The following is a 17,463-nucleotide window of genomic DNA, read 5'->3' as shown; positions in this document are numbered from 1 at the left end:
ACTGCTGCACCAACGACAACTGCTGCACCAACAACAACTGCTGCACCAACTACAACAGCAGCCCCAACAACAACTGCTGCACCAACTACAACTGCAGCTCCAACAACAACTGCAGCCCCAACAACAACTGCTGCACCAACAACAACTGCAGCCCCAACAACAACTGCTTCACCAACTACAACTGTAGCCCCAACAACAACTGCTGCACCAACTACAACAGCAGCCCCAACAACAACTGCTGCACCAACAACAACTGCTGCACCAACTACAACAGCAGCCCCAACAACAACTACTGCACCAACTACAACTGCAGCTCCAACAAAAACTGCAGCCCCAACAACAACTGCTGCACCAACTACAACTGCAGCCCCAACAACAACTGCTGCACCAACTACAACTGCAGCCCCAACTACAACTGCAGCCCGAACGACAACTGCTGCACCAACAACAACAGCAGCCCCAACGACAACTGCAGCCCCAACGACAACTATAGCCCAAACGACAACTGCTGCACCAACTCCAACTGCGGCCCCAACGACAACTGCTGCACCAACGACAACTGCAGCCCCAACAACAACTGCTGCACCAACAACAACTGCAGCCCCAACAACAACTGCAGCCCCAACAACAACTGCTTCACCAACTACAACTGTAGCCCCAACAACAACTGCTGCACCAACTACAACAGCAGCCCCAACAACAACTGCTGCACCAACAACAACTGCTGCACCAACTACAACAGCAGCCCCAACGACAACTGCTGCACCAACTACAGCTGCTGCACCAACTACAACTGCTGCACCAACTACAACTGCAGCCCCAACAACAACTGCTGCACCAACTACAACTGCAGCCCCAACAACAACTGCTTCACCAACTACAACTGTAGCCCTAACAACAACTGCTGCACCAACTACAACAGCAGCCCCAACAACAACTGCTGCACCAACTACAACTGCTTCACCAACTACAACTGCAGCCCCAACAACAACTTCAGCCCCAACTACAACAGCAGCCCCAACAACAACTTCAGCCCCAACAACAACTGCTGCACCAACTACAACTGCAGCCCCAACAACAACTGCTGCACCAACTACAACTGCAGCCCCAACAACAACTGCTGCACCAACTACAACTGCAGCCCCAACAACAACTGCAGCCCCATCAACAGCTGCTGCACTAACAACAACTGCTGCACCAACAGCAACTGCAGCCCCAATAACAGCTGCTGCACCAACAACAACTGCAGCCCCAACGACAACTGCAGCCCCAACTACAACTGCAGCCCCAACAACAACTGCTGCACCAACTACAACTGCAGCCCCAACAACAACTGCTGCACCAACAACAACTGCTGCACCAACTACAACTGCAGCTCCAACAACAACTGCTGAACCAACTACAACTGCAGCCCCAACGACAACTGCTGCACCAACGACAACAGCAGCCAAAACGACAACTGCTGCACCGACTACAACTGCAGCCCCAACAACAGCTGCAGCCCCAACTACAACAGCAGCCCCAACAACAACTGCTGCACCAACTACAACTGCTGCACCAACTACAACTGCAGCTCCAACAACAACTGCTGCACCAACTACAACAGCAGCCCCAACAACAACTGCTGCACCAACGACAACTGCAGCCCCAACAACAACTGCAGCCCCAACAACAACTGCAGCCCCAACGACAACTGCTGCACCAACTACAACTGTAGCCCCGACAACAACTGCTTTACCAACTACAACTGTAGCCCCAACAACAACTGCTGCACCAACTACAACAGCAGCCCCAACAACAACTGCTGCACCAACTACAACTGCAGCCTCAACAACAACTGCTTCACCAACTACAACTGTAGCCCTAACAACAACTGCTGCACCAACTACAACAGCAGCCCCAACAACAACTGCTGCACCAACTACAACTGCAGCCCCAACAACAACTGCTGCACCAACTACAACTGCAGCCCCAACAACAACTGCTGCACCAACTACAACTGCAGCTCCAACAACAACTGCTGCAGCAACTACAACTGCAGCCCCAACGACAACTGCTGCACCAACGACAACAGCAGCCCAAACGACAACTGCTGCACCGACTACAACTGCAGCCCCAACAACAGCTGCAGCCCCAACAACAACTTCAGCCCCAACAACAACTGCTGCACCAACTACAACTGCAGCCCCAACAACAACTGCTGCCCCAACAACAACTGCTGCACCAACTACAACTGCAGCCCCAACAACAACTGCAGCCCCAACAACAACTGCAGCCCCATCAACAGCTGCTGCACTAACAACAACTGCTGCACCAACAGCAACTGCAGCCCCAACAACAGCTGCTGCACCAACAACAACTGCAGCCCCAACGACAACTGCAGCCCCGACAACAACTGCAGCCCCAACAACAACTGCTGCACCAACTACAACTGCAGCCCCAACAACAACTGCTGCACCAACTACAACTGCTGCACCAACTACAACAGCAGCCCCAACAACAACTGCTGCACCAACTACAACTGCTGCACCAACTACAACTGCAGCCCCAACAACAACTGCTGCACCAACGACAACAGCAGCCCAAACGACAACTGCTGCACCGACTACAACTGCAGCCCCAACAACAGCTGCAGCCCCAACAACAACTGCAGCCCCAACAACACTTGCTGCACCAACTACAACAGCAGCCCCAACAACAACTGCTGCACCAACTACAACTGTAGCCCCGACAACAACTGCTTTACCAACTACAACTGTAGCCCCGACAACAACTGCTGCACCAACTACAACAGCAGCCCCAACAACAACTGCTGCACCAACTACAACTGCAGCCCCAACAACAACTGCTTCACCAACTACAACTGTAGCCCTAACAACAACTGCTGCACCAACTACAACAGCAGCCCCAACAACAACTGCTGCACCAACTACAACTGCTGCACCAACTACAACTGCAGCCCCAACAACAACTGCTGCACCAACTACAACTGCAGCCCCAACAACAACTGCTGCACCAACTACAACTGCAGCCCCAACAACAACTTCAGCCCCAACTACAACAGCAGCCCCAACAACAACTTCAGCCCCAACAACAACTGCTGCACCAACTACAACTGCAGCCCCAACAACAACTGCTGCACCAACTACAACTGCAGCCCCAACAACAACTGCTGCACCAACTACAACTGCTGCACCAACTACAACTGCAGCTCCAACAACAACTGCTGCACCAACTACAACAGCAGCCCCAACAACAACTGCTGCACCAACGACAACTGCAGCCCCAACAACAACTGCAGCCCCAACAACAACTGCAGCCCCAACGACAACTGCTGCACCAACTACAACTGTAGCCCCGACAACAACTGCTTTACCAACTACAACTGTAGCCCCAACAACAACTGCTGCACCAACTACAACAGCAGCCCCAACAACAACTGCTGCACCAACTACAACTGCAGCCTCAACAACAACTGCTTCACCAACTACAACTGTAGCCCTAACAACAACTGCTGCACCAACTACAACAGCAGCCCCAACAACAACTGCTGCACCAACTACAACTGCAGCCTCAACAACAACTGCTTCACCAACTACAACTGTAGCCCTAACAACAACTGCTGCACCAACTACAACAGCAGCCCCAACAACAACTGCTGCACCAACTACAACTGCTGCACCAACTACAACTGCAGCCCCAACAACAACTGCTGCACCAACTACAACTGCAGCCCCAACAACAACTGCTTCACCAACTACAACTGTAGCCCTAACAACAACTGCTGCACCAACTACAACAGCAGCCCCAACAACAACTGCTGCACCAACTACAACTGCTGCACCAACTACAACTGCAGCCCCAACAACAACTTCAGCCCCAACTACAACAGCAGCCCCAACAACAACTTCAGCCCCAACAACAACTGCTGCACCAACTACCACTGCAGCCCCAACAACAACTGCTGCACCAACTACAACAGCAGCCCCAACAACAACTGCTGCACCAACTACAACTGCAGCCCCAACAACAACTGCAGCCCCAACAACAACTGCAGCCCCATCAACAGCTGCTGCACTAACAACAACTGCTGCACCAACAGCAACTGCAGCCCCAATAACAGCTGCTGCACCGACAACAACTGCAGCCCCAACGACAACTGCAGCCCCGACAACAACTGCAGCCCCAACAACAACTGCTGCACCAACTACAACTGCAGCCCCAACAACAACTGCTGCACCAACTACAACTGCAGCCCCAACAACAACTGCTGCACCAACTACAACTGCAGCTCCAACAACAACTGCTGCAGCAACTACAACTGCAGCCCCAACGACAACTGCTGCACCAACGACAACAGCAGCCCAAACGACAACTGCTGCACCGACTACAACTGCAGCCCCAACAACAGCTGCAGCCCCAACAACAACTTCAGCCCCAACAACAACTGCTGCACCAACTACAACTGCAGCCCCAACAACAACTGCTGCCCCAACAACAACTGCTGCACCAACTACAACTGCAGCCCCAACAACAACTGCAGCCCCAACAACAACTGCAGCCCCATCAACAGCTGCTGCACTAACAACAACTGCTGCACCAACAGCAACTGCAGCCCCAACAACAGCTGCTGCACCAACAACAACTGCAGCCCCAACGACAACTGCAGCCCCGACAACAACTGCAGCCCCAACAACAACTGCTGCACCAACTACAACTGCAGCCCCAACAACAACTGCTGCACCAACTACAACTGCTGCACCAACTACAACAGTTGCCCCAACAACAACTGCTGCACCAACTACAACTGCTGCACCAACTACAACTGCAGCCCCAACAACAACTGCTGCACCAACGACAACAGCAGCCCAAACGACAACTGCTGCACCGACTACAACTGCAGCCCCAACAACAGCTGCAGCCCCAACAACAACTGCAGCCCCAACAACACTTGCTGCACCAACTACAACAGCAGCCCCAACAACAACTGCTGCACCAACTACAACTGTAGCCCCGACAACAACTGCTTTACCAACTACAACTGTAGCCCCGACAACAACTGCTGCACCAACTACAACAGCAGCCCCAACAACAACTGCTGCACCAACTACAACTGCAGCCCCAACAACAACTGCTTCACCAACTACAACTGTAGCCCTAACAACAACTGCTGCACCAACTACAACAGCAGCCCCAACAACAACTGCTGCACCAACTACAACTGCTGCACCAACTACAACTGCAGCCCCAACAACAACTGCTGCACCAACTACAACTGCAGCCCCAACAACAACTGCTGCACCAACTACAACTGCTGCACCAACTACAACTGCAGCCCCAACAACAACTTCAGCCCCAACTACAACAGCAGCCCCAACAACAACTTCAGCCCCAACAACAACTGCTGCACCAACTACAACTGCAGCCCCAACAACAACTGCTGCACCAACTACAACTGCAGCCCCAACAACAACTGCTGCACCAACTACAACTGCAGCCCCAACAACAACTGCTGCACCAACTACAACTGCTGCACCAACTACAACTGCAGCCCCAACAACAACTTCAGCCCCAACTACAACAGCAGCCCCAACAACAACTTCAGCCCCAACAACAACTGCTGCACCAACTACAACTGCAGCCCCAACAACAACTGCTGCACCAACTACAACAGCAGCCCCAACAACAACTGCTGCACCAACTACAACTGCAGCCCCAACAACAACTGCAGCCCCAACAACAACTGCAGCCCCATCAACAGCTGCTGCACTAACAACAACTGCTGCACCAACAGCAACTGCAGCCCCAATAACAGCTGCTGCACATACAACAACTGCAGCCCCAACGACAACTGCAGCCCCGACAACAATTGCAGCCCCAACAACAACTGCTGCACCAACTACAACTGCAGCCCCATTAACTACTGCTGCACCAACTACAACTGCAGCCCCAACAACAACTGCAGCACCAACTACAACTGCTGCACCAACGACAACAGCAGCCCAAACGACAACTGCTGCACCGACTACAACTGCAGCCCCAACAACAGCTGCAGCCCCAACAACACTTGCTGCACCAACTACAACAGCAGCCCCAACAACAACTGCTGGTCCAACTACAACAGTAGCCCCAACAACAACTGCTTCACCAACTACAACTGCAGCCCCAACAACAACTGCAGCCCCAACAACAGCTGCTGCACTAACAACAACTGCTGCACCAACAGCAACTGCAGCCCCAACGACAACTGCAGCCCCGACAACAACTGCAGCCCCAACAACAACTGCTGCACCAACTACAACTGCAGCCCCAACAACAACTGCTGCACCAACTACAACTGCAGCTCCAACAACAACTGCTTCACCAACTACAACTGCAGCTCCAACAACAACTGCTGCACCAACTACAACTGGTGCCCCAACGACAACTGCTGCACCAACGACAACAGCAGCCCAAACGACAACTGCTGCACCGACTACAACTGCAGCCCCAACAACAGCTGCAGCCCCAACAACAACTGCAGCCCCAACAACAATTGCTGCACCAACTACAACAGCAGCCCCAAAAACAACTGCTGGTCCAACTACAACAGTAGCCCCAACAACAACTGCTTCACCAACTACTACTGTAGCCCCGACAACAACTGCTGCACCAACTACAACTGCAGCCCCGACAACAACTGCAGCCCCAACAACAACTGCTGCACCAACTACAACTGCAGCCCCAACAACAACTGCTGCACCAACTACAACTGCAGCCCCAACAACAACTGCTGCATCAACTACAACTGCAGCCCCAACAACAACTGCAGCTCCAACTACAACTGCAGCCCCAACAACAACTGCTGCACCAACTACAACTGCAGCCCCAACAACAACTTCAGCCCCAACTACAACAGCAGCCCCAACAACAACTGCAGCCCCAACAACAACTGCAGCCCCAACTACAACTGCAGCCCCAACAACAACTGCTGCACCAACGACAACTGCAGCCCCAACGACAACTGCTGCACCAACTACAACTGCAGCCCCAACGACAACTGCAGCCCCAACGACAACTGCAGCCCCAACGACAACTGCAGCCCCAACGACGACTGCTGCACCAACTACAACTGTAGCCCCGACAACAGCTGCTTCACCAACTACAACTGTAGCCCCAACGACAACTGCAGCCCCAACGACAACTGCTGCACCAACTACAACTGTAGCCCCGACAACAACTGCTTCACCAACTACAACTGCAGCCCCAACAACAACTGCTGCACCAACTACAACTGCAGCCCCAACAACAACTGCTGCACCAACTACAACTGCAGCCCCAACGACAACTGCTGCACCAACTACAACTGAAGCCCCAACGACAACTGCTACACCAACTTCAACTGCAGCCCCAACGACAACTGCTGCACCAACTACAACTGCAGCCCCAACTACAACTGCAGTCCCAACAACAACTGCTGCACCAACTACAACAGCAGCCCCAACAACTGCTGCACCAACAACAACTGCAGCCCCTATAACAGCTGCTGCGACAACAACAACTGCAGCCCCAACGACAACTGCAGCCCCAACAACAACTGCTGCACCAACTACAACTGTAGCCTCAACAACAACTGCTTCACCAACTACAACTGCAGCCCCAACAACAACTGCTGCACCAACAACAATAACCCCAGCAACAACTGCTGCACCAACTACAAATGCAGCCAAAACAACTGCTGCACCAACTACATCTGCAACCCCAACAACAACTGCTGCATCAACAGCAATAGCCACAGCAACAACTGCTGCATCAACTACAACTGCAGCCCCAACAACTGCTGCACCAACTACAACAGCAGCCCCAACAAAAACTGCTGCATCGCCAACAAGCTCTGTACCTCTGTCACCCTTGATGACAACTGTAGACCCAACAGTGACTGCATCCCGCACAACAACTGTTAAAACAAGAACAACATTCCAACGAATATGTGCAGCACAGACGACTACTGCTACACCAACATTTACAGCTTCAACCATAACTTCAGCCAATCCAATAACTGCTGCTCCTACGATAATTCCAGGCCAGACGACAAATGCCCCTAGAACTACATTTGAAAGAATATGTGCAGCACAGACGACTACTGCTACCCCAACAACATCTGCTGCCTCAAACACAACGATAGCTACTTCAACAACTGCCGCCAAAACAAGAACTAAATTCCAAAAATTATGTGCTGCACAAACAACTACTTACCCAACATCCACAAGTTCCTTACTAACAACACCCACAGGACCAAAAAATTATTCCCAAACCGAAACGACGGCTGCTGCCCCAACAATATCTCCAGTTTCAACAACAACTGCCGCTCCGCCAACAATTGGGGCTCCTACAACAATTGCTGCGCCCAGAACAAATGCTTCTCCTACCAAAACTCGAACCCCAACATCTGCTGCACCAACGACAACAGCAGCCCCAACAACAACTGCTGCACCAACAACAATAGCCCCAGCAACAACTGCTGCACCAACTACAACTGCAGCCACAGCAACTGCTGCACTAACTACATCTGCAACCCCAACAACAACTGCTGCATCAACAACAATAGCCCCAGCAACAACTGCTGCACCAACTACAACCGTAGCCCCAGCAACAACTGCTGCACAAACTACATCTGCAGCCCCAACATTTACTGCTGCACCAACTACAACTGCTGGACCAACAAAAACTGCTGCACCAACTACAACTACAGCAACAACTACAACAGCAGCCCCAATAACAACTGCTGCACCAACTAAAACAGCAAACCTAACAACAACTGCTGCACTGACATCAACAAAAGCCCCAACAACAACTTCTGCACCAACTACAACAGCAGCCCCAACAACAACTGCTACACCAACTACAACACCAGCCCCAACAACAACAACTAACTATACAGTCCCAACATCTGCTGCATTGATGACACCTCCTTCAACATCAACAACTGACACCAAAACAACAACTGCTGCCAGAACTGCTGGCCTGACATCAACAACTGCCCCGATGCCTACAACCTCTGGAACAACAAAACATACAGCCCTGAAAACAACTGATGCCCCTACTACAAATGATGCCTTTACAACAACTGCTCCGCTAGCAACAACTAAGGCCACTTCAATAGCTGTCGCTGCAGTAACCCAATCAGCCACAACTACAAATACCAACAATGCTGGTTTCCGTTTCAGACTGAAGATGACACACCTGCTCCTTGGACTCATTATCTTTGCTGTCTGTTAGAACAAGGGGCTTCAACAAAGCACCTCAATGAAATTATATATGTATTACATTGGTCCTATGTTATGTGACTAGTATCTTGAATATACTCTACTGTATACTGAATATACCGTTAAAACCTATTTAATAAAGCTTCTCTGATATATTAAAACAGTTTATATAGCTCCTTTGGTGTTTAAGGTCAATCATAATGGACTAAAGGCAAACAGTAGCCATTGTACCAAACAAGATTTATCAAAATACTGTATTGAGAAAAGTATCAGTGGGCTAATATCTTGCCCCCAAATATGTTTAGCCTCGGGAAGATCCTCTATACTCCTCACTACTTGGTCTTTAGTTACACACATATCTCCATAGTTCTTTTTTCAAACTCTTGAAAAAGTATCATTGTTAATGTGCCTCTCAGTACAACAGTTAAACTCATATCTCTGAGTGTAGCTAATTACTTTATAGTAAGTAAGTAGGTTTTAGTTATGCTATGAAATGGTATGTAAATATGTGCCAAATAGTGGTTCAGTGAAGTCACTGACATTGAATACATTTTGAATCAAAGAAATAAAGTTATCCATGAATGGTATACAGCTACACATTCAGCTCCCAAAAAAAATCTGATTTTGATTATGGCTATGGTTATGGTTATAGGGCAGATAAAATGTAAGGCTGCACGGAAAGGATCTAAAATCAGACCAGAACAGTTCAGTCCTTTTTTAAAAAGGTCAAAGTGCATTGGCTTATTGGCATGGCGAACAAGTCTAAAGGATAAGTGACGGAGAATAAACAAGCGATTGGGGCCGGGGCAAGGTATGGACACGCAGAGAAAAATTAAAGCCGCAAGTAGCAATGAACGGGCCTTTGCCTCCCCTTGTGTGAGGGGGGAGGGGGGGGTGGGGTCTGTCCTACAGACAGAAACGTGGTCATAATTAAAAAAATATAAAAAGAAAAGGTTTGAAAAAAAAGGGAATCCTGGGTTGGTTTTTACCCCGTAGACAACAACCTTGCTGTACTGGGATGCATCCAGAAAGAGATTAAACAATGTAAGATGTAGTCCATACAATCAAGGCAGAAAACATGAGCTGATCACACATACTGTTAGGGCTCGACCAGCCAGAGAGTTACGCGCCGGGCGGCGGGGACGAGCCGGGGGCGCATCGGAGCACACCTGAGGCCGCTCTGCTCTTCATCGCAGCTGCGGCTCGTTAGCTCATCCTACGGGGGAGTTAAGTATCAGAACTGCCAGTGGCTCGCCGCGAGTTCGCGCTCTGAATTTTCCCAGAGAAGGAGGTCGTTCTTCCCCTGTGCTCCTTTTTGGAGATGGAGAACGCAGAACTTTTCCTGTGATCATAGAGAGTGAGTTTTGTTTCCCTTTTTGATTGAACTATGAGTGCCCACGGACTAAGGGAGTTTTTGGAGTTGCCTTCTTTAGTTTTTCCCCCCCCTGCCAATTTAGGAGGCAGTTCTCATTTTTTTGTTTATATCTCGGATTTGATGTTGTAAAATAAACTACGCCGTATTTCCGGCTGAACTTAAGCTTTGTCTGGTGTCGTGCGCTTGGGATCAGAGACAAACCATAACCGTACGAGGCCCGTCCGGCCTTACACGTCACAGACAGCGACCGAGAAGGAGCCCATGCAGCTGGGACGCACACGCATTAGCCCAGCTGAACGGGAGGCCCGAGTTAATTTCCTCTGGGACAATTCTGGAGTGGAGTGCCTCCTGTCACGCCCAGTGCCTCCAGGCGGATCCAAGCCAGTCACCCCGCCCGACTCCCCGTGTCCCCTCCCCGGACCTTTCCGCTGTCCCTCAGGAGTATCATGATCTGGGAGAGGTTTTTAGCAAGTCCCGGGCTCAGTCTCTCCCTCCACATAGGCCATACGACTGTGCGATCGACCTCCACCCTGGGGCCCCCCTTCCCAGCAGTCGGTTGTACAGCCTGTTCATTCCTGAGCACCCCAGTTCTGCTCCATCCCGACCCAAAGCGACAGTTCATTGTGGAGGTGGACGCCTCGGACATTGAGCTGGGGGAAGTCCTTTCCCAACGGGCGGTGGGGGATCAGAAAGGAACACCCCCCGGACCCGGGGCCTCTGACCGCCTTTTATCGAGCCCATCCCAAGAAGCCTGGCAAGTCGCCGGATAGTGTTAGGGCTCGACCAGCCAGAGAGTTACGTGGCGGTGACGAGTCGGAGGCGACGAGTCGGAGGCGTTCAAAATTAAAATATTAAAGTATTTGAATGGTCATTTTTAAATAAGGTATTATAAAAAGAAAAACAGGACAGTAATCATTAAGGTGCAAATGTTTGCAAAGAAAGGTTAGATTCCTCCTATCCTCACCGACCTTGTCAGTAACTTCATAAAATTAAATTATTATACGCCGCCTCTTTGCTACACGCAGCTGTCGCCTCCGTGCATTTACTTTTTTTTTAGATGACACATGTGGCGGTGCGACAATGGTGTCTGGTGTTGCCAGATTTGGGTTTTTTCCGCTACTTATTAAGGCGCGTTTGCGGTGTTTTCTATAGAAATCTGGCACCCTATTTGAACGATGTTAACCTGAAAGAACGTGCCGTTCTTAGACACCAGAATGAACAAGTTCACAGTGACGTTCATCGGGCATTAATACAGTATGTTCAGTTCACGTTCGCCCAAAATATGAACGAGTTCATGAACTATCGATCAATGAACGCATTCATGCACAACACTGTGTATTATGGCACAGTTTTGCGCTCATCGAACCACACTACATTCTCCCAGTATTTCACTGGCTTTTCCCAATGTTGTGCAGCAAACTTTAAACGAGCTTCAACGTGCTTTTTTCTTGCGTGCTGAGCGTGCATACAGGCCATGGCGGTCACTTACTGTTTTCTTTGAGACAACAGTATTCTAGCCAGAAATAAGAATGTTCCTTGGGAATATAACATTTTACATTTTCAAGAATCCTCTAAAATCAACCAAAATGGATGCCAGGCCACTCCCAGGAAGTTGGACGAAAACTCTTGATTTGAACTTTTGACCACACAGGTGTCAGGATAAATTTTCCTAAATTAGAAATCAATCAGGTTTAAACTCTCAGGGGAGGTGGTTAGTTTGTAAATCAGACAATTGCAGACTATCGCCAAAAACTAGCAAAAATGCAAATATTCATTGATCAACTACAGCGCCCCCTACAACTGCTGTATTAATGTATTCAAATATTCTGAAAAATTCAGGGGATTGTCTGGGATGTCTTCGGAATATATGATAGCAACAGGGTGAACAGGCCCTGTCATTTGGAAGTCTTTTAGAATAGGCCTTGCCACTTAAAGGTTTATTGGTCCATAACTTTGGAACCCAATGAGATATCAAATTTAATATGTTCGGATGGCAGTGAACCGATAATGGGTTGCTGAAAATCTCAGGAGAATCAGACATAGCATCTGCGAGAAGTTTGCAAAAAGGTATTTTTCACAAAATTCAAACCGGCAGAAAATATAAATAGGTGCATTTGCATATCATGATTGAATTTTTGTAGAGCATAAGCATTAGCACCTGTGTGAAATTTCAGGTCAATCAGTGATTGGGGGGGCGGAAAGTAAGCTAATAGGATAATGTGCAAAAGGGAGCGCTAGAAAGCCATTTTTTCAAACCGAGGATATAGGAGAATACTACAAAACAAAAGCAGGATTCTGAAGTAATTCAGAAGGCCTGCAAGGGTTTGGGACAGACTCAACTATGACATGGGCTTGACTCTTGGCGTGAGATGGGTGTGCAGGACAAACTGACATGACACACTGGCACGGCACAAGGGAAGAAGCAGACTATAAGTACACATGAGGGAAGTGTGGGAACATGTGTACACAATAAGGAATCAGGGGAGACAATCAGACTGGTGACACATGAGGAATGGAAAGGAACCTGAAATGAGAGGAGAGTTAATTTCCAAAATAAAACTCAACTTGACATACAGGTGTGACAAGTTCTTCGAAACACAATAGGGCTTCACCTGACTTTCAGTCGGCTCAGGCCCTTATAAAAAAAGAGTTTTGTCTCTTCTTTATCTGCACCCGATACCAAGGGACCAAGGATTTAGTGTCAATGTTATACCTGTTTTACTTGATGAATCATTTCTTCTTTTTTTTTTAGAGGAACAACATTATGATAATAGTAGAGCTATTGTTCAGTGGTAGCATGTAAGTGTGGCAATTCAGCAAAAGCAGGTGTGGGGAAGATTTTCTTTTAATTTTCATACAGATCAAGATCAAAAGTTGAGATATCTTTAACACAAGAATACAAGGCGTGCAGAATGTAAAAAAAAACGAAAGCTACAGGCACCATTATTTCAAAAAGTTGCTAAGTTACTAATTCTGCGACACCGACAGTCCATTCCATTTAGGCCTCCTACTCTTCCTCACAAAAATGTCTATTGCTGAAAGCTGTTAAGCTATGGCCACTTGTGGAACCCTGTGTGATGCGCAATGAGTGCAAGGCAGATTGGCAAAACGATCCGTTCACAGGCTTATTAGTCCTGTGTCAGCAACATTTACCAGATTTTGCGATGTACTGAGAATTTAACACTCAAAGTTGTGAAATCACAGTGATGATCATGTTTGTGTTCTGAAAATAAAACAATATTATAAAAACAGGTACTTTGTTTAGGTTTATTGAACAAAAGCAGACTGAATGAAACATAATCACATAAATCACATAATGCATGCGATATACAGGATAACATTACCTTTGGTTCAAAGGTGCAGCTTCAAATTACATCCATCTGATACAAAACTTGATATTGAAATTGAGAAGAATAGTGGTGTTTCATCAGTTATTTTAGTAAACAGGTAAAACTTGCTTTTGGTATGGGACTTGGTAATGGTTTAGTCTGACCAAGTCTGATTGTACAAGCAAAACACATCTGTTAAATGTATCTCTTCAAATCTAACCCGAACGCCAAAGGGTCGTTTTAATTAGAGGTTAAAGCTCTTCTTTCTTCTTTACGATTATCTGGCCCACCATTTCGGCTATTTTGGGTCTGATTTCTTTGACGGAAACCTTTGGTCCCCATGCATTCACCACTTTCCCATTTACATCAAGGAGATACTTCCAGAAATTCCAGTCAGGCTCATTTCCAGAAGACTCTGCACAGAATGAAGGAAGAAAAGGGAGTTTGTATTTACAGTATAAATCATCTAATGCCATCTTCTTCTGAATGCAATGTCCAAGTTTTGCTATTGCTATGTTATTTGTCATCTATAAGTATCTAACATTTGCCCATTGACGGTGGGATCTTCCAGATGCCACTATGTTAATTTACAAACCTGGTTGTCTTGGGCTCATTTGCTCAATAAAGAAGATGCCTACAAACATAAATGCAAAAACAAAGTCCTGGCAACACCTTAACATCTCACTCACCAACAAGGTACTTGTAGACATTGTTGGCTCCAGTTCCAACAACAGCGATTTTACTGAACATGGGGAAAGAGACGCCGTAAACTCTGCGAACAAAGCTGTCGATCTCCTTGTCACTGCCCGGCTCTTGCTGCCCAAACTGGTTGCAGGGGAAGGCCAGCACATTGAAGTGATACGGCCCAAAGTCCCGCTGGAGCTGCTGCAGGTCTTTGTAGTGCTCTTCAGTGAAGCCACATTCACTGGCTACGTTCACCACCAGGGACACCTAAGGGTAAAGGAGCACACTGTGAAAAAACAATATTAACAGTCATGACGGTCACAAAAACAGCAACTGAAAAACTGTACCTGGTTTAGCATAAATGAACATGGTCTGTGCACATAATCTGTTAGAGTGTGTTTACTTCAGAAAGCACTACGCAGGAAAGGAAGGACACCATTTTGCATAGTGGATCTTCAGCAATGTGTACGTATGAGTATATATATATATATATATGTATTATGTACACAATATTTAAAGCTCTAAATTTAAAAATGAGCAGCTTCAACAAGTCTGAAAAAAACTCTAGACTCTGAACCCTTCAGGGCGTGCTGGTTTGGATGCACACATAACCACAGCTTACGTGGATGTGCATTCTGGCGTACACTTGCACAACACTGCAGAACTTGAGGTTTAGCAAAGCTATGTAGTAATAACATTTAATCAAGTACTTTACTTAAGAATACTTCTTTAACTTGTGTTTTTCCCACTTCGCCACATCAAAATGATATACGTGTCAAAGGTGCAAAACAAGGAGTTTTAATTTCATACATTGAGTTTAGTACACTGAGTTTGATTTTCGTGCAGTATTGTTAGTTAGCATCGAGTATTACTATACTATGTACTGGTAATTTTACTTTGATTAATACATTTTTCAAAAACGGGAGTTTGACGCCCGATGACATTAATGCCCTTGTTGTTTACCTTGTGTGTTAGGTGTAAGTGACACGGTCATGGGTGAACCTGTACAGCTGGTACGGTAACACGGTATGGGAACAGATGAGCATGTTAGTGCAGGTTAGTACATGTTAAAGCCTCAAGCTTCAGTTCAGTCTATTTCTCATCCCTGGATAAGTTACCATGTTCTTTTAGACTACAGACTGACAGTTTGATAATCACATTACCTCGTGGTGACATCTAGTGTCACAATAAAGTAAAGGTGACTATAAAATCCAAAGTAAAAAGTAGTGAATCATTTTACTAATATCTGTTCCAAAAGCCTTGTTATGAGTCTTATTTAATACCCTTGACAAACTCAAATACAATCTGAAGTAGATGTAATGTAAAACGTTATATTGCATCAACTGATAAAGGTGAATCTACTCTACAGTCCGCTTTGAATGAGGACGTTATGAAGTTCATGCAGATGCAGGGGCTCTGCAGGGGCTCCGGCTCCGCAGGCCTCTTGCCACGTAGGCTAGCGGCGCTACACGATGGGACATTAGGGCAGCAGGCTGCGACCGGCCGGGTTAGTAACGTCTACTAACTACTAATGCCCACCCAGAGAAACTAAGAAATAATCAACCGAATGCGAAATTAATTGATGTCGGCCCCGGTTACAGTTACAATCTATTCATCCCCATACTGCATGAATACGGTTACCTCAAACTTACCGAGCCCCGATATTTTTCCAGGGATACTAACTTCCCCCTGATGTTCACAACTTTAAAAGTATAAAAGTCTTTCTCTTTGGTCTCAATGAGGCTGAATAGAGTTAGCAACACGGCCAGTGCAGCTGGGAGCATCATTACAGTCACGCAACAGAGTGGTTCGGGTCGTACGGGATGCGTCCGAAAGTCAAGATACAGGTGGGAAGGGCAACACTTCCCGGAACAGGAATTCATTACAAAATAAAAGCCGCAGTTACGAATTTAAGATTGTGGTTGCATTGAAAAGGGATTCATCGTTGTTTTTGTTGTTGTCAAGGGGATTACCTCATTATAAGTCAAAATGATTGATCTTTTAAACTAAAATATACCACAACATAACTAAAAATTCTGATTTAATAGTAGATGTTTCTATATACATAGTGTTATAGTGTAAGCCTTTTTATTTTCTGGACATATCATTTGGCAGCTTAAAGAAATCTACAAAAGGCATTTAATGCTTACAGGGATTGTTGTGTTCAAAAATTGTTTAGGTAGACTCGAAGACCTGGAGATGAAAAGGTAACAATAAAACAGATTTAATACAACATTGTTGTGATGCAGACAGTTATAATAAATCAGAGACCAGCGTGTTGAGGAAACTACGCTCTATGAAAGCAAAAGAATATAAAGTTTTCCTTTGTCTGTGGCTCACAAGCTTAAGCATTGACAGCAACTGTCGGCAGTTGACTAGCGGTTAATGGCCTGTGGACTGCTGGGGCATGTGTGATCCTCGTTTCGAGAAATATACCATTCTGTAGTTCAAATGCAGTAGCTTCGACAAAAGGAGGTGTTGTTTTGTACAACTTGGTACCTGGTAAGGCCTCCATTTTGAATTACCTCTTCTGAAACTCCCTAGATTCCTAGTGTCTTAATAAAAACTACTTGGAGCCCCTCTCCGCTATGATACGAATACACATTCTCTTGTTGACATCCTTCTAAGCATTTTAATTAAATAACTGCATGCATTTCTACAGTACGTAAACATGTTTAATGGTTTATAATAAATGTATGCATTTCTACAGGATCTATTGAAAGTCATGCAGTGTCATGCTTTTTTTTACAGCATATTCAAAAGAGAAGAGCTGTAAAGGGGGGGGAAGTTGTTGGCTCTCACTCTCAGCCTATTTGTCAAATAAAGGCAT

At 47.1% G+C, this 17,463-nt stretch overlaps 1 protein-coding gene across 1 annotated transcript; it reads right to left on the bottom strand.

Moving 5' to 3' along the window:
- Positions 1 to 13,873: 13,873 nt before the first annotated feature.
- Positions 13,874 to 16,469, bottom strand: gpx7 (glutathione peroxidase 7). The gene is made up of 3 exons (XM_037470804.2): positions 16,286 to 16,469; positions 14,639 to 14,900; positions 13,874 to 14,364 (listed from the first exon to the last, which is right to left on the bottom strand). The coding sequence occupies exons 1-3, from the start codon at positions 16,418 to 16,420 to the stop codon at positions 14,201 to 14,203; spliced, it is 561 nt and encodes a 186-aa protein (XP_037326701.2). The 5' UTR covers positions 16,421 to 16,469; the 3' UTR covers positions 13,874 to 14,200.
- Positions 16,470 to 17,463: the final 994 nt, after the last annotated feature.

This window comes from Pungitius pungitius, chromosome 7 (genome assembly GCF_949316345.1).
Source record: "Pungitius pungitius chromosome 7, fPunPun2.1, whole genome shotgun sequence".
Classification (NCBI taxonomy): domain Eukaryota; kingdom Metazoa; phylum Chordata; class Actinopteri; order Perciformes; family Gasterosteidae; genus Pungitius; species Pungitius pungitius.
Note: the sequence above shows the minus strand (reverse complement) of the source record. Positions and strands in the feature narration are given on the sequence as shown.